General features: G+C 35.5%; 2 protein-coding genes across 2 annotated transcripts in view; both read left to right on the top strand.

Moving 5' to 3' along the window:
- LOC129248498 (galectin-8-like) overlaps positions 1-21,199 on the top strand; it is a 77,636-nt gene that overhangs the window by 42,122 nt on the left and 14,315 nt on the right. The gene's annotated exons all lie outside the window — the stretch shown is intronic.
- Positions 5,915-19,597, top strand: LOC129248852 (32 kDa beta-galactoside-binding lectin-like). The gene is made up of 3 exons (XM_054888464.1): positions 5,915-6,447; positions 19,021-19,136; positions 19,216-19,597. The coding sequence occupies exons 1-3, from the start codon at positions 5,974-5,976 to the stop codon at positions 19,595-19,597; spliced, it is 972 nt and encodes a 323-aa protein (XP_054744439.1). The 5' UTR covers positions 5,915-5,973.

Below are 21,199 nucleotides of genomic sequence, written 5' to 3'. Positions count from 1 at the left end.
CAGTCATTTGAACGATATTATTTTTCATTCATAAATGACAATGTTCAATCTTCAAAATAAAAAAAAAAGTTTGAAGAAATATTGATTAGTTTTTTTTTTATAGCCGATTCAAAAAGAAAAGTTTACATGGCTCACCCTATATACAGGGCCCGCCATCTATCGTTACGGATTTGAACTAGGTATTATTTGAAGAATGGTAACACTTAGCTGTCATCTGATTTGACAGAAAATTAGTTTTATTCTTCCGCTGAACGAAAATGGTTGTGTATACGTTCAAAGAACGCTGGGAAATATGTATTGCGACATTACTTTGAAAATCATGGTAATGTTGCAGAATGTGTACGAAAATTACGTACGGCAATGGGAAGAAGAAAAGCACCGAATGAAGCGTATGTGCGTTACTTTGCGAAAAAAGTAAGAGAAACTGGGTTGCTTATTGACAAACCAACGCGTGACCGACCAAAAACCGTGCGTACACCCGAAAATATTGCTGCTGTGGCCGAGAGTGTTCGTGAATCACGAGGAACATCAGTTCACCGTCGTTCTCAACAATTGGACATTTCGGAGACATCATTGAGACGAATTTCGCGTAAAGACCTTGGTATGGTAGCCGAAGCAGCCATATGAATGAAGTTGTGTTCCATCATTAACCGGAAGGATTGTATTTCAAAATAAAAAAAAACAGTTTGGAAAAATATTGAGTAGTTTCTTTTTTATAGCATTTTTAATTACGTAAAGTTATATGGCGGACCCTATATATTTCTAGTCGGTGAAACTCTTCTCTATAGTCAGTTTGCACCATTTCAAGTTTTCTACTTAGGTAATAGCAATGCACGACATTTTTATTCATTTCATTAGTCCATATCATGCGTTTTCTGGATTTTCCAGCTTTAGTGATTGCAGATAGGTTTGACAAAGCACTGGTCCTTGTTGAGAATTCGAGTCGGTATCTTGATCGTGTTGTGTGTTCCCGCGGTGTATTCGATTATAAAGACGCTCGTCCGAGGCTCGGTTTCTATTACTCAGCACCATTTTTCACATCTAGAGGAAGGCTAGCCCTTATAAATGGTTAGCTAAGGCCGTGGGGTCGTCATTCCCCGTCATATGTCCTTGTGGTGTGTGGTTATCAGTTTTCTTTCTGGGTTAACAGTTACCTTTAGCTATGCATTTTACATTTGGCCGGCATGTTAGGCCTTTGGCGGTATTTTTTTCTTCATCGCCGTACTCAAGTACACAGCTGGCTTCTAGGGTGACTTAGTTTACACTTGGATTTACTTTGTCCTTCTGGGTTCACTGTTTTCCTTCAGACACGCAGTTTACTATCCATCATTTGGGGCATTTGGCGTGCCTTCGCCGGTTACTAGGGTCTCGTGGGGTTGTTAGGCCCGAAATTCTACTAAGGATGCCCTAGCGGCTTTATTATTATTAATTTTTCTTAGTGTAAAAAAAAAATCTGTATATTTTCGTAGATATCTGTGGATACACATACATTCCGATGTGCTGGGTATGCATTTTTTTATTTTATTATTTTACAGGTTTTGATTGAGAAGTAATGAGCCTTCCCGCGCGGAGCGTCTGCCAAGTGATCAACCGCATCGGCTGGTGGGGGAAAATGGTCGTTGGACCTTCCCCTTCCACTAGAAACCGGTCCCAGTTCGCTGGCAACAGCGTTTCAGTCAACATCGCTCCGCGCGTGAAAGCTGTTTTGAAAGTGTGTTAGGTCAAAACCATGCTGATCATCTTTTTCGACTCTCGAGGCATCGTCCACAAGGAGTTTGCACCTCCAGGAAGCACTATAAACGCGGCATTTTACAAAGAAGTGCTCATTCGGTTGAAAAACCGCCTCGCCCGGGTTCGGCCCGACCTCGTCACAAATTGGGCCCTTCATCACAACAATGCGCCGGCGCACACCGTCTTCCTCTGCACCTCTGCATTGGCACCTCTGCATTGGTTCCGGTGCTTCCCCACCCTCCCTACAACCCAGACCTATCCCCTCCGGGCTTCTTGTTCCCGCGCCTGAAAAGAAAGCTGAAGGGGAGGCGTTTCGACTCCATGGAGGCGATCCAAAAAACTGTGACAGCCGAATTGAACGCGATTCCGGCGGATGAGTTTAAAAAATGTTTCCTGCTGTGCAAGGACCGCTACCACCTGTGTATTGACGCTCAAGGGTCTTATTTTGAAGAATATTAGTTGTATAAGCCAAAAGGTGTAATAAAACTGCTTAAAAAAAATAAGGCTCATTACTTTTCAATCAAACCCTGTATATATATTTCAATTGATTATTCAACTTGTAATTTATGCTAAATTTAAGGCTTGTTATTTTGGAGCTTGGAGAGAATTTAGCAGGGTTGAGCATTTTACACTATCACTAAAGTGCACTATCAATAATATTTTAGTCGTAAATAAATAAGAGTTGCATTATCACTAAGTCTTCAGTGTTTTAGTGTTTTAACTATCCGCTTATTGCATTGATTGATGATTTAGTGCACTATGCCCAACCCTGGAATTTATTGCGCCTTCAAATCATATTGGTCCAGATTTTCCTTCCACAAAGTAACACTTTAAATTGTTAATAAATGAGTTGTTTAACTAGATTTTAAGTATTTTCTATATTAATATTACATTTTCTTTATTAAAATGAAATAAGGAAGAAATTCTAAGTTTAATTTTTTTTCATAGTCTGTGAGAAATACTGCATTTTTCGTTTATTAAATGAATAAATAAATACTTAATTTTTAAATTATGTTAATTTAATTCTTATATTTATTAAATTATTGCATTCTTAAATAATGTTACATTTTTCTCATTAAAATGAAATAATTTTTATTTATTTATTTATTTTTTTTAATTTTTTTCTTTTTTTAATTTTTGGAGTTTACTCCTTAAGAAACGATATATAATATAAGGCCCACGGTATGAAAAAATATGGGTAGTAAAATCGTGTGAATCACTGGCGTACGCTGACGGAAGTGTACGCTGACGGAAGTGACGCATTGCCCTTTCTCTATGCCCCTTTTCTCTTTTGGTTTGTATTTTTGATGGTTTATTTAGTTGGTAAGTGTTTATTTTAAATTTTTCCAACGAAGACACAAACCAACACTTTGAATATTTGAATATTATCTGCGCAGCGCAATAGTGCAACAACAAACTACACAGCAGCTACTCAGTGTTTTTGCTACTACATTTCACCTCAAACTGTGTATGTGTAATTGTGCCTGCGAATGTTTTGTTACAATGGAGAAACTACTCAGAGTGTTTCGCTGCTACATTTGACATCAAACTGTGGCTCATCATCATAAATGTGTGGCTTACAAAGTATATTCACTAATTTTGCTAATAGCTAATAGCAAAATTGCATAGCTGGAAACATAAAACGCCTCTGTTAGCTATCCTACATAAAAGTAAATTTTGGTAACTGTGCATGTTAATTATTAATTGCGCAGTTACCGTGTAAAGCAAATTAAACTTTAGAACAGCCATTTTTCATACGCCGCCGACCAAGGCATCCACATCAGAGCAGCAATAGAAACTTGGTTAAGAATTTGCGCTAGCTAAGCTACGAACCATTTCTGGTTCCATTTTGCAAAGACGCTACTACAGTGCACATCAAACAGTGGACGAGTAGGTAGCAGCACAACGTACTGGAAATTTTACCCAATGCACGTTTTAAATGAGTTTCTGCAGATAATGTTAATTAACATGCAAGAGAATTCTGCATTCTGTTGCATATAATTAACATTATCTGCTGCTACAAACCTTTCAAATCTCAATTTTACTAAAAATAGTTAATAGTAACATTTGCGCCTTCTCATCTCATTAAGGGGGAACACCACTGTGATTTTTCAAAAAAAAAAAAAGAGGTGTGTGTGTCAGCTCCGACACGCGACTGGAGTTTACTCCTTAAGAACGATTACCGTGATATTTAAAAATATATTTAATATGCAAAAGGAGTAAATGAAGACTTTTTCTATATTACTGGAAAAATATAAATTTATTTATTAGCAGCGAATTGCGCAATTAAATTAGCTAATCCTTCTCCTTGTCTTTTCATCATATCGTTAAGATGAAAATAATTAAACAAAGCAAAAACACCGAAATATTCCACCAAAATAATTTCTATGAAGAAAAACCTTTCACAACAGTATTGATAGCTGATTGTCAATTTTGCAGGTATCTGCCATATGTGAACGGGTATATTAATTTTGTTGATTTATTGGTAATTAATGCATATGTGAACGTATTTTAAGCTCTCTGGAACCTTTATTTTTAAATATAACCTTTATTTTTAAATTGACTACAATCGATAGGTTAACACACACAATGGGGGGGAAAGACTTTCGGCTTTCGGCTTTCATACGGCAAATCAGTACAACTAAACTGGGCCACCATTAATTTTAGTCACTGATAAAAGTTGGAACTGAAATCACTAACGCACTGACTCGCACAAAAGCATACAGGCATTCACTTATCACATCATCAGCCCCCCACACCTCAACCCCATTGCGCACACTTGCATGTCCGGCACCGATGCCAACGTTTCCACAACAAAACGAAAACAAAAACTGCGCTAAACGGACGTGTAGAAGACCAGAATAACGAATAAATCGTATGTGAAGTGAAACTGAATTGATGGAAAAGTGAGGGACGACTACGAGGGGTGCCTTTTATATTTCGGGATTAGAGAACAAAAACAAATTTTAATCATCGAAAATCACTTTATTGTTTTCCAAAATATTCTCCATGAAGATCTATACACTTTTGCATGCGTTTGAACCAATTGTCGAAGCACTTTTGCCACTCTGAATGAGGTACCTCCAAAACATGCAATCTGAATGCCGCAACCGCTTCTTCAGGTGTCGAAAAACGTTGACCTCTCAGTTTGTTTTTTACGTACGGGAATAAAAAGAAGTCATTCGGTGCCAAGTCAGGACTATACGGCGGATGACCCATTAATTCGATGTTTTGGGTTCTCAAAAATGGAGTTGTTTGAGCCGATGTGTGAGAGCTCGCATTGTCCTGGTGAAGAGGGATCCGTCTTTGGCGATTGGTTTTCCTAATTTTTTGGAAGATAATTGGAAAACAAATGGTTGTGTACCACTCAGAATTTACTGTTCTGCGTTGTTATAGTGGTACGGTTGCGACATGTCCAGTTTTTCCGAAAAAACAGGCGACCATTTGCTTGGAAGTGCTTCGTGCGTGAACAACTTTTGTTGGATTTGGCTCATCTTGAAAACCCCATACAGTCGACTGCTGTTTACTTTCGGGCTCATACGCGTAAATCCATGATTCATCACCTGTCACGATGTCATAGACGTGTTTCGAAGCTCCGCGATCGTATTTTTTGAGCATTTCCTTCGACCAATCGACACGAGCCTTTTTTTGAGCGATTGACAAATTGTGTGGGATCCAACGCAAACAAATTTTTTTGACAGTCAAATATTTATGCAATATTGAATGTATGCTGGTCCCACTAATGCCTAAGATTGTCTCAATCTCACGATAGGTCATATGACGATCTTGCAATATCAGTTCACGCACAGCATCAATGGTTTTCGGAACAACAACAGATTATGGACGACCTTCACGCAATTCGTCTTGGAGTGAACTACGACCACGATTGAATTCACCATACCATCGATAAACACTCGTCCTTGATGGAGCTTCATCGCCAAAAAATGAATTAAGTTCATCCATGCAATGTCGCTGAGTTAATCCACGTCGAAAGTTGTAAAAAATTATCGCACGAAAATGTTCACGATTTAATTCCATTTTTGGACCGAGATGAATCTTTTAAGTTACTGTAAACAACACAAATAGCGCTGGTATTTCAAAACGTTCTGAGTACCACCAGGGTTGCCAAATTTCGAAATTTAAAATGCACCCCTCGTATCTCGTGCCCGAGAGGGGACAAATTAGCAGAGTGAGTGTAGTGAGCAAGAGTGAAAAGCCAGTGTACTAAGCTTGTCTTCTAGTATGGCAGCATTGACGTTCTGCGTCTACAGTACATTACAACAGATTTGTGAGTTCGCGGATGCATTTGTGCGTTTCGGTTTAAGTGCACATAGAAGTTTCCAGTTTTTACGCGCCAAACGCAATCAAATTAAACTTCGTCGCAACTGTCGCGCAGTGTGGCTGCAGGAATTATCCAACGCATTATCGGTGCGAGTGGTGTGTGAAATATTGCGACAAACAAGAGTGCCATTGACCAGTGTCAATAACGTTGATAGTACATTCGAGCTGGTGAAGAAGGAAATGCATCGCCGGGGCATCGATTTTGCCGCCATCGAGGCGACCGCTGAGGCCTATGAGGTGATTGATACATTTGCTGTGCAACAGCGTCGCTCCAATGCAGGCGGCAGCGATATAATAGATGGAGGAGGACAACGTGACTATGAGTTGGTGGATAATTTCGATGACATCGAAGTGCTTAATGGCGATGAAATTGATGTATGTAAACATTTAACGCATTATTCAGTTTTATGGTGTTTGCGTAGCGCAAGAATGCGGGAATTTCATCATTTCTCGCTGGTCTTATATGTGTATATGTATACTTACTCCTAGTGCTTATTGAATTACGTAGTTGCTTCCGACCATTTTATCTTTTTTGTGGTGTGTAAGCTGTTATAGCCCCTGGTGACAGTCCAGCATTGCTTGTCCAGCACTTTATATGTGTGCGTGTCGGGTGCTTGTCGTTTGCCCGGTGGCGTTCAAAACAAAAAGCGATCAATCCACAGTTGTATTTAGAAGTGGGATCCCTACAAAATGCTGTATAGCCAAATTCTTTTCGTACGAAATACTGTAAATTAACGTAACAAAATTCTGCAGTGACAAAATTCTGTATTTACAGAATTCTGTATTTACAAAATTCTGTAAAAACAAAATTCTGTACTGTCTTAAAAAATTCTGTATTGACCACATTGTGTATTGACGAAACTCTGTACTGACGAAATTCTGTATTAACAAAATTCTGTATTGAAAAAATTGTATGTTGACAAAAGTCAACGAAAAAAGGAGTTCTACGCAAAAATACGATGGATTGCGTAGCCGGAGTTGGACTGATGAGGGTTATTTTTTTGAAGCGCGGCCGAAGGCCGCCCACGCGAAAAGGAGTTCTACGCAAAAATACGGTGGATTCTATCGAAACTGAAGAAAAAAAGTGCGCACTTTTTTTATAAAATTTGTTAAATTTCTTATCATTTACTTACAGCATTTCGTCAATACAGAATTTCGGCAATACAGAATATTTCTTACAGAATTTTGAAATACAGAATTTCGTATACAGAATTATATAATACAGAATTCTGAAATACAGAATTTTGTATACAGCATTTTGTAAACAGAATATTGTATCATACAGCATTACGTACCCATCCCAGGAGAAACATCAAAGTAAAAACTAAACGAAATAGATGCCGGGAAAGAAAACAGGTCAGTGAACATAATTCTAATAAAATGTTTGTTAAATATTATTAATTATGGTTTCATTTTACAGAAAAAAGTGTGTGTCCATAAACGTTTTGTCCTCTTATTACTTTTTATAAAATGTAATATAAAATATTCCATGCACATTGCTGCCATAATTTTTTGCAACCTCAGTAAACGTTGCATACGGGTTTCCTCAAACTTTATTATTAGCATGCAATTGCGCAATTAAATTAACTATTCCTTCTCCTTTTACTTTCTTTATATCGCTAATAATAATTAAAGAAACCATCCACAAATTTGGTGGATTTACATGGGATAATGCATATGTGAACGTATTATAAGTGCGTCGATCGAATTTAAAAATTATAACACATAAATTTAGTCACTATACCAGCCTTTTGATTTATAGTACTTTTTATTAATTACCATTAAGAATTAATAGCAATATTTAACGTTAAAAATGCATACCTTTTGCATAAGCTTGAAAAAATACCCTATTACAGACGCTTATTTTACTTAAATACAAACGCAATATTCACTTATAAGCTTCTTCTTCTTAATTGTCGCTATAACCGCTTTCGTGATTTTGGCCGAGTTTAACAAAGCGCGCCAGGCGTTTCTTTCTCGTGCTAACCGGCGCTAGTTGGACACATCAAGTGAAGCCAAGTCCTTCTCCACCTGATCTTTCCAACGCAGAGGAGGCCTTCCTCTTCCTCTGCTACCACCAGCTGGTACCGCATCGAATACTTTCAAGGCCGGAGCGTTTGTATCCATTCGGACGACATGACCTAGCCAACGTAGCCGCTGGATCTTTATTCGCTGCCCTATGTCATCGTCAAGTCCATACAGCTCATCGTTCCATCGCCTGCGATATTCGCCGATGCCAACGTGCAAAGGTCCAAAAATTCTACGTAGAATCTTTCTCTCAAACACTCCAAGCGTCGCTTCATCGAATGTTGTCATCGTCCAAGCTTCTGCACCATACGTTAGGACGGGCATGTTGAGAGTCTTGTAGAGTGTTAGTTTTGTTCGCCGAGAGAGGACTTTACTGCTCAGTTGTCTACTTAGTCCAAAGTAGCACTTGTTGGCAAGAGAGATTCTGCGTTGGATTTCAAGGCTGACATTGTTATCGGTGTTAATGCTGGTTCCTAAATAGACGAAGTCTTTTACAACCTCGAAATTATAACTGTCTACAGTGACGTGGGTGCCGATACGCGAGTGCGCCGACTGTTTGTTTGAAGACTGGAGGTACTTCGTTTTGTCCTCGTTCACCACCAGACCCATTCGCTTTGCCTCTTTATCCAGCCTCTTTATTAATTCAAGATTTGATTTAAAGCTATTTTTACTCAATAATACTACGAATTTATTAAAATTCTATTATCACAAATGTTCTAAACGTTTGTAATGTTCTTCTGCCAAATGTTTGCAATACCGTGCAGAATAAATGTGAGAAGCAAACTGTCAAACGAACGATGAGAGAGAGAAGAACAAAGCGAAACCGAAAAACCCAGTCCACCAACAATGAATTAAATTAACTTTTGGCCTTCGATAAATCATTATTTAAAAAAAGTTAAAATTTGGATTAAAAAATCGCGCGATGAATCGATAAATCATTGTTTTCAAAAATAGTGAAAATTTGGACTAAAAAATCGCGATAAAATAATTTTTCAAAAATCGCGCGATTTTTTATTCCAAATTTTCGCCTGCGGCCCTTTTTTGTTTGGAAATATATGTACATATACACATGTTACAAAAAAAAATGTTATAAAATAAAATTTTTATAAACATACATACATTTTTTGTCAGCGTCACTAATATATTATATTTTACGATAAAACAACATTTTCATAAGTAATATGAATTATATTACAAAACTTAAGTTAAATTCGTGCTGGGTTGATGATTGCCGTATACACTTCTCTTCAACTGTATTTCAATGCAAGCTACAAATACAGTCGTAAAAACCTAAAACTTTTTAACTTTTTAAGCTTTTCCTGGCGGTTCTATAGGGACCCTAGGAGGTTGGGACTTTCATAGTTATAATTGTGTGACCTTGCTTTTCTAATGGGCGTTATGGATTATGGATTGGTGATTATTTAAATTATGAGAGTAAAAAAAAGAAATTCTCATTTTGTTTCAAGTGCTCTCTTTCAACGTAAATTTTCATAATATAGGTTAGGTTAGGTCATGATTTCACGTCTCTGTCGCGCACTGTGAAAACGTGGGCAGTCGTGCAAAATATTGTGCATACTCTGCACAGTGAGTTGGTCACACGGGCACCAGTCTTCGTCAATGATTTTGAATCGCTTTAAGTATGCCTTATTGAAACAATGGCCAGTAAAGAGCTGTGTCAATTCGAATGATATCCCAAAGAGTTGTTGGTATAATTGAGTATCTTTAAGAATTGGGAAGAAAGTCTTTGTAATGGAGGCAGTGGCATCGTCGGCATACTCCTGCTGCCATGTCTGGAATATTTTAAGACGTATTTGCCACATATAGGAGGAGGAGCTCGGCCAAACACCCAAAAAGGGTGTACGTGCCAATTATATATATATATATATATATATATATATATATATATTTGCCGCATATCATAGCTTAAAGGAAATACAGTGTAGGTATATTAGATCGACCCCTTGATTTGCAGCTTCTTTTGCCTGCTCATCTGCGCGCTCGTTTACTTTAATACCGATGTGTGATTTCACCCAGTAAAAGTAAATTCTCTGTCCCTGGCGAAGAAGGTGCAGTTGCTGATGAGTTGATGTTAGGTTAAGTTAGGTTATACTGGCTGCCAAAGCCACGCAGAGACCATTTTGGTACATAGCGATACCAGATCAGAGTCCTTTGTGTTTTTATTTTTTTAGCGAAAATACTCAATCACTCAAGTTCCGCGTACTGTTCGCGCGTTTTAGGAGTCGCTCAAGCTCCAGCTAGATTCTAGTCTTTCAGAACTGAGATCACTCAGGTAAAGTAGCGTAGTCGCGTTTTCGAGAGACTTGCACAGTAGTATTGAAAATGCTCTAGGGTTTCTCTTGTACCCGACTCATTACATATTTTTTCATACTATAAATTCGGTAAAAAAAAAATTTGCAATAAAGTCCAAAAATAAACTTAGTGTGTCTTAAATTGTCTTTCCACGTAAACCAATATTATTATTTTCGACAGTTGAATGCACTACTGGTAGAAGGGGACCATACACTCTGTTACAAAATTTTTGGAACCCATCAAAAAAGTATTTCGATTAAACATTTGTGCGGTATAAACAATTTTAATAAGATAACGGGAAAAAATTGGAAAGAAAGAATTTGTTAAAAGCATATCACAAAATTATAAGAACGTTCGGCTTTATGTTCATTACACTTGATTTAATAGTCAAGCAAACAATATTATTTTTGATTCAATAATTAAATTGCACTCTCTTACCCTCATTTTTTTGAAAAAAATTTTATTGGAACTTGAAACAAAGCTTTTTAACAAATTCTTACTTATAATTCCAACTTATTTAATTCATTGATGAACACGACTTTTATTGTTTAGATAGACGGCGGCGTTAATCGGGATTACCGGCGTAGTTACTTCTGATTAAAGTTGTTATGTGACAGACGTGATGATCTGTTTATTGGATAGTTTTTTGAGTAAAAGATGGATCGCAGGCGACAAATGCGCGTTTTTAGCAGCCCTGATACTAAAAAATAATTATTGTTAAAAAAATCTGAAATTGCTATTTCTCAAACTGCTCCGCAATATCAAAACAATTAATGTAATTTCGAAAGTGTTAACCCTCGAGAACACGCGCTATGAGCATTTTGCTCAAGCAATTTTTCATTTCGCGAAATTTTTATGTTCTATGTAATTCTGGCACTAATTGTGGTGAGTACCTTCGCTAGTAGTTGTGCATCGTACTTTAACGAGCATTTCTTTCGATTAGTGCACGATCGGACGTGTAGGCAGACGGTTGATTTTTAAGAGCGGCATTTTGCTCATTGCGCGAGAAACAATGTAAGTATTTCTTAATTTACCTCGGGTTGTGAAAAGGGTTGCTGCCCCAATTTTGAATAGTGGCAGAAACATTACCATGGATAATTATTTTACTTCAATACCTTTAGCAGATGAACTATACAAACAATATAGAAACGACTATTGTGGGTACAATAAGAAAAAATAAAAAGGAAATTCCACCTCAATTTATTTCAGCAAAAGGAAGGCCGCAACCACATACAAATACTGCATTTGCCGAAAACAAGGTTCTTGTCTCTTACGTTCCAGTGAAAAAAAAGAAAAAAGTTGTACTTCTGCTATGATCACTTCATGTCGATGGCCAAGCTAATGATGAAACATCTGAGAACAAACCCGAAGTAATAACCTTTTACAACCAGACGAAAGGGGGTGTAGACACTGTTGATCAAATGAAAGGCACATATTCAGTTTCCAGGATAACCTGCAGGTGGCCAATGCGCCTCTTTTTCACGCTTATTGACATTACTGGCATAAACGCACAAATAATTTACAAATCAAATACAGGCAATTTAGCCCAGAGGAGGACGTTTCTAAAGGAAATTGCCCTGGAGCTAATAAAACCACATATTTCTAATCGGCAGGCCATAAAAACTTTACCTCGTGATTTAAGAAATACTATGGATCGCATTGTACCAGCAAAAGAACCTGAAAGCCAATACCTACAACCGGGCTTTTGCGGGCTTTGCCCCAGGAGTAAAAACAGACGTTCGAAAAAAGGCTGCACTTTATGTGGAAAATTACTTTGCACGGAACACGTTAAGTATATGTGCCCATCTTGCTTCGAAAGCAACGTAAATGTCAATCTTACGGAAGACTGATTCTTGTCTTTTATTTATTTATTTTGTTACAAGGAGTTTTTTTTTGTTAATATACTAAAGTATGAATGTAAAATTTTTGGTTATGTCTTGATTGAATGAATCTATATAATTTTACAGTGTGAATTTCTTAAATAAACACATAATTGCAAAAAAAATGACTTGGTATTATAACTATGTTAAAAAGGAAATGTTTAAAAATCATAATCCATTAAAAAGTTACATTCTTACATGAAGTGAGCAAAATGCTCATGCGCGAGAATCTGTGCTATCTTACGAGGCGCGTGTTCTCGAGGGTTAATGAAAACTCGCTTGCTCCCAGCCTTTTTTGTTCTTCGCTTTCAAAGTTTCATTATTTTTGGTTCACATTAGTTGCACTTATTTCCTGAGATAATTCCGAATTAAGTGTTTGATTCCGATTAACACCGCCGTCTGTCTAGGCTATTAGAGTCCAACACATTTCATTTATTGATGAGAACGACTTTTAGTTTTATTTTATATTTTCAAATTTTGTGCATATACTGCGCGGTCAAGTGTTTCAAATGGGATTGAGTTCAATGCCCTTCAGTTTTATCTTTGCCTACTTAAATGAATAGCTGCATTGCTTGGTTGAAATATTCAACTTGAATCTGCTTTAACAAAACTGAAGCATCGACTTTTTCATACAGGGCATTGCCTCCCGCACTACGGTATTAATTTAATTCGTCTGGCCCATCAAATTAATTATATTGTATTATTATGAGCTCTTTTACAGACCATTATTCGGCTGTGAGCGAATTAGACAGAATCAGCTGATGAGCTGACGTCACTTGAGGTGTGTTTACAAAAAAACACGTGATATACGAAAAAAATTAACCAAGGACGCTTCGTTGCCATCTGAACAACGACTGATTGGACGAGTGTGTGAAATTATCGGGCAGATTTCGGCTGGTAATAAGATTGTGATAGTAATAAGATTGTCAATGCCTCCCTCCATTTAGTGACATACATTTTCGGAATTAAAAACAAACAAAAGATGGCGCAAAGTTAATCACCCCATCGGATGATTTAAAAGTTTAAAGAAATTAAAAAAACGCGGGTTAAGTAATAAGACAGTGATTTAAAAACAAATAAAAGGTGGCGGGTGGTGCAAAATTAGTCACCCTATCGGATGATTTAAAAGTTTTAAAAATTCTAAAAAAGCGCCTGTATGTAATAAGGCACTGATTAATGACAAAAACTAGACGGCGCAAAATTAATCACTCTATCCGATAATTTATAATTTTTGACAAATGGCGTCCTATATAAATCATATTTGACACTTGTGAACTAGAGAGCTGTAATTTACAAACAGAATGAAACCATGGAGCACGTAAAAGTCAAAGTAAAGATTTCCATCATTGGGAATCACTTTTTTTTTAGTTTTTTTTTAATTATAAAGTTTATTTAAAAACCAAATTGGTTAATTACTTTTGCGCCTCCTATATCCAATTCGCCGATTATTTTTCTTTAAATTTAATTTCGAAAAAAAATATTGTTCTCTATGTGAATGGTAAGCAATTTTTAATATTTTCCGTGCCTCAAAATTTGTAAGCACTTCCAAGAAAACTGTGGCCCGGGAGGTACACAACGCATTCCTCCACCTTATCTTACATCCCAGCGATCATATCACGTAATGCTATATATGAATAACCGTCAAGTATGTATACGTATGTATTTATGAGTACTTACTTACATTATATGCATATAAAATGCAGTCCCTCAAATTCTGTCCCAAATCAGACATGACTTCAAAAAAACAGGAGCAAGGACTTTTGGCACTTGTTGATAAACAACAACCTATATATGTAACTTGCAGTGTTTTTTACCCGTCCTCTGCTGTTGAAACACCCTGAAATAAACAAAAACAAAATGTGTCAAAGCACTGATAAGAAAACGACACCAAACCACACAAAACGCTGTGAGTGGACAGAAAAAGAGTGTCGCAAGTCTGAAGCTGTTGTTGTGGTAGCAGCATAAACATTCCCATACATATCTGAGGCTCTTGATGAAGAGCTTTCTTATCGGCTCTTGTATTCTTGTACTTGTAGTTGCATGCTTTGTATGTAGTTGCATGCTTTGTATGTAGTAGAAAATAGGTGCATTAGCATGTCAGCTCTCCGTTCACGCTCAGACCTATTACATGTACGTAAGTATGTACATGTGTATAACTGCACTTTTATATAAGTAATGTATGCAAATTAAAAGCTTGAAACCCGCATAATAATGGGATGTTATTAATAGCGAAAACAAGTGGTAACATCTTTGAACTATGCACGTACAAGTAAATAAATCTGTTATGTTTTTGTACCCTACTTTCAGAATACGAGGCTTTTCAACTGTATTACAAATTTTCAAATATTTTGTAGTTAATTTAAGAAAGAACTTTATTTTTTATACTATTTAAACCAGATGGGTGTCAGCCTGTGGTAATTTATCGATTTCTATCAAAAACTGAGAATCGAATATTTTGTTGATTACGCCATTTTGGCGGTTAATGCTCTACATTTTCAACTAAATATTATTTTGGTTAAATAGCAATAATATATGTAATGTATAATGCATATAAAACTAAATCTGGACTCACAAATTGCACAAAACGAGCTTCAGCCGCCTCGCAAGGCTATACATAGCACAATTTTGTGTGGATATTGTAATAGGTTAAATTTTCAACTCTCGGAAATGGACACCAATATATACAACATACATTTGTTCTGTATTTCTGTGTTGAAGAAACCTCAAGTTAATGTAATCTGTTGAAGAAACCTCAGGTTAAAACATCTTTTCTAAAGTTATTAAGGTTGTGTGCAAGTTCGTTCAAATTTTAGTACTTAAACTTATTCCACTGGAGATTTAAATCACTCCTATCTGTTAAACCAGAGAATGTTAATGCAAATTGCAATTTGCAATTGCATTAACATTCTCTGCTGCTACCACTACCATTCGCGTAAATACTTGCAAATTAAAATTAATCGTCAATAACTGCAAAATGTGCTTTCGCGGCATATTTGATTGTCTCTTCGGCTGCTGTAAGTCGAAGAAAGCGCATGGCCTAAATGAGGTAAGCGGCAACTAGTTGAGGCAGCAACAACGATTGCTGCTGCAAACCTTGTTATTAAAGTAATAATAATTATTTTTTTTTTAATTTTATTGCATGTCAAGCGAGAGAAAGTTCAATGAGTAATTAGCTTCGCTTCGTATCAAAACCAAGAAGTACTAAAAAAAAACATAATTAAATAAAATATATAAATATGTAGGATGGAATACATATAATTCATTAATACACACATTTTGCTAAAATTTAAAATCTATATAATAAGTTTTGCGGCTCGATATGAAAAACACAATTTTATCGCTTGAGAGACACTTTATTATTCAGTATAGCCTCCTGGAACATCAATGCACTTATTCCAACGAGCGTTTTTTTGCGATGGCATATATGAATGTACGAGGTGTATTCAAAAAGTATCGCGAATTTTGTGGAAAATTTATAAAGGAAAGAGAAAGCAAATGTTGATAATATTTCTCATGGAATTTTTTGTTCTTTAAATGTCTGTGCAGATATTGAAATTGTCTTTTCAGCTCCACAACATGCAACATACAATTATCCATGGGAAAAGTCATACGTATCGAGTTTTTTTCTTTGTTTTCCATGTTCACTCCTCTCGGGAGCTTAGGGCCTCGACAAGAAATGTCTTGCGTTGGTTTCGTTAATCTATTTGTTTTCTGACAGTGTAGGTAATTAGCCTGCCACTACCAGTCCTAAATAGTGGGAATGCCCACCTGTCGTTGCTTAGGAACAACGGCTTCTTTATTGCTTGAAGCGCCATCTGTGTTTGACTTTTTTCTGCCAGAAGGATCGCACAGATGGTTGAGGACTTCGCTAAATTTGGTGTGTCTGTGCATGTTTTTTATTTTTTTTTTGTTTGTGTTAGCAGCCACAACGCAAATAATGTGCAGAGTAAGGATGGAAAAAATAAAAGGAGTGATTTTTTTGTTTTTGTTTTTAGAGACAAGGAAAGTAGTCAGTTTGAAAAGGATCGTGCTTTACGTGGGATTCGAACCTACAATTTCTAGGACGATAGGGTAGTGCACTTATCGCAACATATCGATATATGCAAACATAAATTACATAACTCCAAAGGTTGGCCCCTGGAAAGTTCGTTTTTAAATAAAAATTTGCTAGAATTAAATTTAAATATAAATTACAATTAAAATTGGGCAACTCAAAAGATTTATCCTAAAAAAAATAATTTCTTTTTCATGAAAAAAGTGGCAACTCTACTCCGAAACTTTTCTGGATTAAAGCACTGCCAAAACATAGTAAAATAGTTTATTTCTGGAATCACTAATACTAACTTTAAAAGGGTAGTATATAATATATATATATATAATATGCGCGTACACCCTTTTTGGGTGTTTGGCCGAGCTCCTCCTCCTATTTGTGGTGTGCGTCTTGATGTTGTTCCACAAATGGGTAGTAATCTGATATAATATGTCCAGCTCAAAGCCTTCGAAAACTTTTTCTCTTCAATTGTAAATAGACTTAAAAAATTGTATTAATTGTAAAGTATCTATACTATAAACGTGAATGTCTGTACGTTGTCCGCGCATCACTGCGAAACGACAACACCAAATGACGTAAAATTTTTTACACATTCATATTTTCACCCAATGAAGGTTATAGGCATGTTTTTATGATGGAATTCCCTTCCCACAGCCCCCAGGCCGCGCCCCCATTCTCATTCGTCATTAATAATCGAATATTTGCTTAAATTTAATCTAAAAAATCTTAGTTTTCCCTATTTCCCACTATTTATAGCACACTCTAGACTTCATAATCCGCATAAGCTGTTCAACTATGACCCAAATGCAATATGAAATAGAAAATTGAAATAGAAAATTAATATAAATAATTTTGCTAGATATTTTTATGATTGGTTGCTTTGATTTTATTCAACGAGGCAACCATAATATTATGGTTATTAATAAAAAAATACTTTCTATGAAATTATTGTTTGTAATTCTTTTAATTACATTATTAATTAATTCTTCGCAATGACACACTTAGACCTTTCATAGGTCCATTGTCATACCACCGGAACTTATCCTTACCCTATGGGTTGCTTTTCAAACCATCCGGTAGCTTTAATAAACGAGCAAAGCTTCGTTAGTTTTAGATGCGCTATGTCCGCTACATCGGTTAAAAATGCCATGTCAAGTGTGCGGAGCTTCCTTGTCGCTAAGCTTTCACACTCACATAAAATGTGTCTGAGAGATATCGACCGAAGTCCTCCAGCGAGTCATTCAAAATTGGTGTTTTCGGATGGCCGAATTACGGCGCAGTTGCGGCCAACATTTGAAAGGGATCTTTAAAAAATAAATATCATGAATCGTTCTACTGAAATATAATAAAGGGCCTTTTAGCGAGTGCCGAATAGATGAATCAACTGGTAGAATTGAACACATCTTGGCAACGCGAGAATAACGCTGCCTTAAATTACATTTGTTTGTAAAATAATGAGTTATACCAGTTTTATGAGGTATCACACTACCCGCAAGCGGCGAATCTAGCTCTATAACTTTGTTGTTGCTTTCACATGCAAATTTGTCGTTAAGTTAGTCGAGCAGAGAAATGGCGAATAGAAGAGGCTTAAAGATTGCCCAATCAATTCAAATCTTCATTGGCTTATTTCAATTTGAAATCCAATAACCTCTAAATTGATCACCTAAAATAAAGGGTTTTCCAATAATAGGTGTTATTTTGAATATTCCGCATTTCGGTAGATGTCACTTTTGAAGCTGTCATTTTTTGATATTTGACAAGTAGAAACTACACCATTAATACAACTGGACCGATACACGCTTAAACAACGCATTGAAATTATTAAAATTCAGTATAAAAATTGTGAAAATTTGGCAGAGACGATTCGTAAAACTCGAACATTTTTGGGTCATCGTAATACAAAAATTGGTGAAAAAATTCGAGCTGTTGGGACAAGTTAGTGATGTATAAAATAAAACCCGTGCAGGTCACTCAAGAACAGCCGAAAATATTGCTGTAGTAGCCGAAAGTGTTGTAGTAGCCGTATTTTGCATAAAGATTTGAGTGTTCAGGCTTATAAAGTCCAGTTAACACAAGAACTCAAGCCGGCCGATCATTAACAATGTCGTGTCTTTGCTGATTGGGTCGTTGAAATGCATGAAAAAGATCCGGAATTCCATCGAAAAATCATCTTGAGTGATGAGGCCCATTTCCACCTCGGTGGCTTTGTCAACAAGCAAAATTGTCGGATCTGGGGCTCAGAAAATCCAAGAGTTATTGTTGAAAAGCCTCAACGTGTGGCTGTTTGGTGGGGTTTATGGTTCGACGGGAGTAATTAAATTCGTACTTGAATATTGTTGATCTTGAATATTGTTGAATTGTTAATCATCTCTCGATAGCGCAAGTAAATTCGTACTGGATTGCGCTATCGAGAGATGATTAACGATTTTTTATGGCCGGCATTGTATGTACTATTGATCGGACAACGTTTATTTTCAACAAGACGGCGCTACGTGCCACGCAAGCAAATTTCTTCAACACCCGCGTTGGTCGCCATGTTTCGCGTGATTGTAAATTATCGAAATGTACGTTGGAATGTCAACTGCTTTACAGTCTGCTTTAAACCCTTTAGAAAATATGATTTAAACCATATTTATAAGTTACATGCATTTTAATTTAATTCCATTCTTCCAATTTCAGAGTTCATTCTACGACTACATGGAGCCGTTGCCCGTATATCAAAATGAGAAGATCGGCACTTTGAAGGAAGGCATCAGCTTCACAATAACCGGTAAAATTTTGCTCAATTGTGAGCGGTAAGTACATACGTACATACACTTCCATTCTCTTCTGTTAATTTCTGCTGTTCATTATTCAATTCATATTATTTTCCAGATTTTCGATCAATTTCGTTATCGAGAATGCAACACGAGATGTTGCGCTCCATATCAATCCACGCCTTCCGCAAAACTACATTGTACGCAATACCAAAGTGAAAGGCGTATGGGGCAGGGAGGAGGTCTCGTCAGCACTGTCATTCTCACTGCATCGTGGAAGCCGTTTCGCCATACAGATTTTCATAACAGACAGTGATTATCTGATCTCCGTGAATGGTATACCTTTTGCCAAATACGCGCATCGCTTACCCTACACTTCGGTGTCGACAGTCGAGGTGAAGGGCGATGTGGAGGATGTGAACATGGAACGCGTCGATGTGGAATGCTATCCGAAGCATTTGCCAGGCGTAAATCCCAAAGAATTTTTGGTAATTGCTTAAATTTTTTGTTTTATGTTGTGTAAATTTTTGTATTAACTTTTTTTAACAAAAAATTTTTTTTTAATTTTAAAGAGCTCCTAGAGTACTTACATTTTTTGTTTTACTTTTTATAAATTTTTGAACTAGCTTTGTTTTGCAAAAAAAAAATATATATATTAATTTTTTAACAATTTTGTTTTTTATTTTAAATAGTTCTTTAATATTTACTAATTGCTTAAACTTTTTGTTTTATTTTTTACAATTTTTTTAACTAACTTTTTTTCAGCTAAAGAAAACAAATTATAAATTTTTTAACTAATTTTTTTGCAAAACAAATTTTTTTTTTAATTTTAAAGTGCTTCTAAATTTTTGCTAATGCTTACAGTTTTTCTTTTGTTTTTTAAAAAATTTTGAACTGACATTTTTTGCAAACAAAAAATTTATAAATTTGTGAACTAATTTTTATTTAGCTTTTTGCTAAGAGCTTAAATATTTGTTTTATGTTGTGTAAAATTTGGTATTAACTTTTTTTTAACAAAAAATAAAATTTTAATTTTTAACAAATTTGGATTTTTTTTAATTTTAAAGAGCTCCTAGAGTACTTAAATTTTTTTTTTACTTTTTATAAATTTTTGAACTAGCTTTGTTTTGCAAAAAAAATATATATATATTAATTTTTTAACAATTTTGTTTTTTATTTTAAATAGTTCTTTATTATTTACTAATTGCTTAAACTTTTTGTGTTATTTTTTACAAAGTTTTTAACTAACTTTTTTCAGCAAAAGAAAACAAATTACACATTTTTTAACTAATTTTTTTGCAAAACAAATTTTTTTTTTAATTTTAAAGTGCTTCTAAATTTTTGTTAATGCTTACAGCTTTTCTTTTGTTTTTTAAAAAATTTTGAACTGACATTTTTAGCAAACAAAAAATTTATAAATTTGTGAACTAATATTTATTTAGCTTTTTGCTAAGAGCTTAAATTTTTGTTTTATTCATATAAATTTTCAAACTAATTTTTTTAGCGAAAAAAAATTTATATAGTTTTTAACTAATTTTTTTTCCAAATTTTTTTTTTTATTGTAATTTTAAAGAGTTCTTCTCCTATTCTCTAATTTCTTAAAATTTTTGTTTTACTTTTTATAAATTTTTGAACTAACTTTTGTAGTGAGAAAAAGGATTCAAACATTTTTTAAATAATTTCATTTAGCAAACATTTTTCTTTAATTTAAAGAGATCCTAAATGTTTGAGCATTTTTTTTTATTTGAACTATCTTTTTTAGAAAAAAAAAATTAATTTTAAAGATCACCTTGATCTTCCCTAAGGGCTCAAAATTTTTGTTTTATGTTTTATAAATTTTTGAAGTAACTTTGTTAGCAAACAAAATTTCATATATTTTTTAACCAATGTTTTTAGCCGAAAAAAAATTTTTGTTTTAAAGAGTTCCTAAATTTTTCCTAATTGCTTGATAGTCCGGGAGCCAGGGGTCATTTTTACCTCATCATTTCATGCCGACTGACTTCAATACTGAAGGCAGACACCATCCAATGGATGACGTAACCAACCGTCAGCTGGTCCAGTAGCGGTGGGTACGTGCGTGGGAAGCCGCGAAACGTGTCGAA

The sequence above is a fragment of the Anastrepha obliqua genome, chromosome 5 (genome assembly GCF_027943255.1).
Source record: "Anastrepha obliqua isolate idAnaObli1 chromosome 5, idAnaObli1_1.0, whole genome shotgun sequence".
Taxonomy (NCBI): Eukaryota; Metazoa; Arthropoda; class Insecta; order Diptera; family Tephritidae; genus Anastrepha; species Anastrepha obliqua.
The sequence above is the reverse complement of the archived record's forward strand: the minus strand, read 5'-3'. Positions and strand labels throughout refer to the sequence as shown.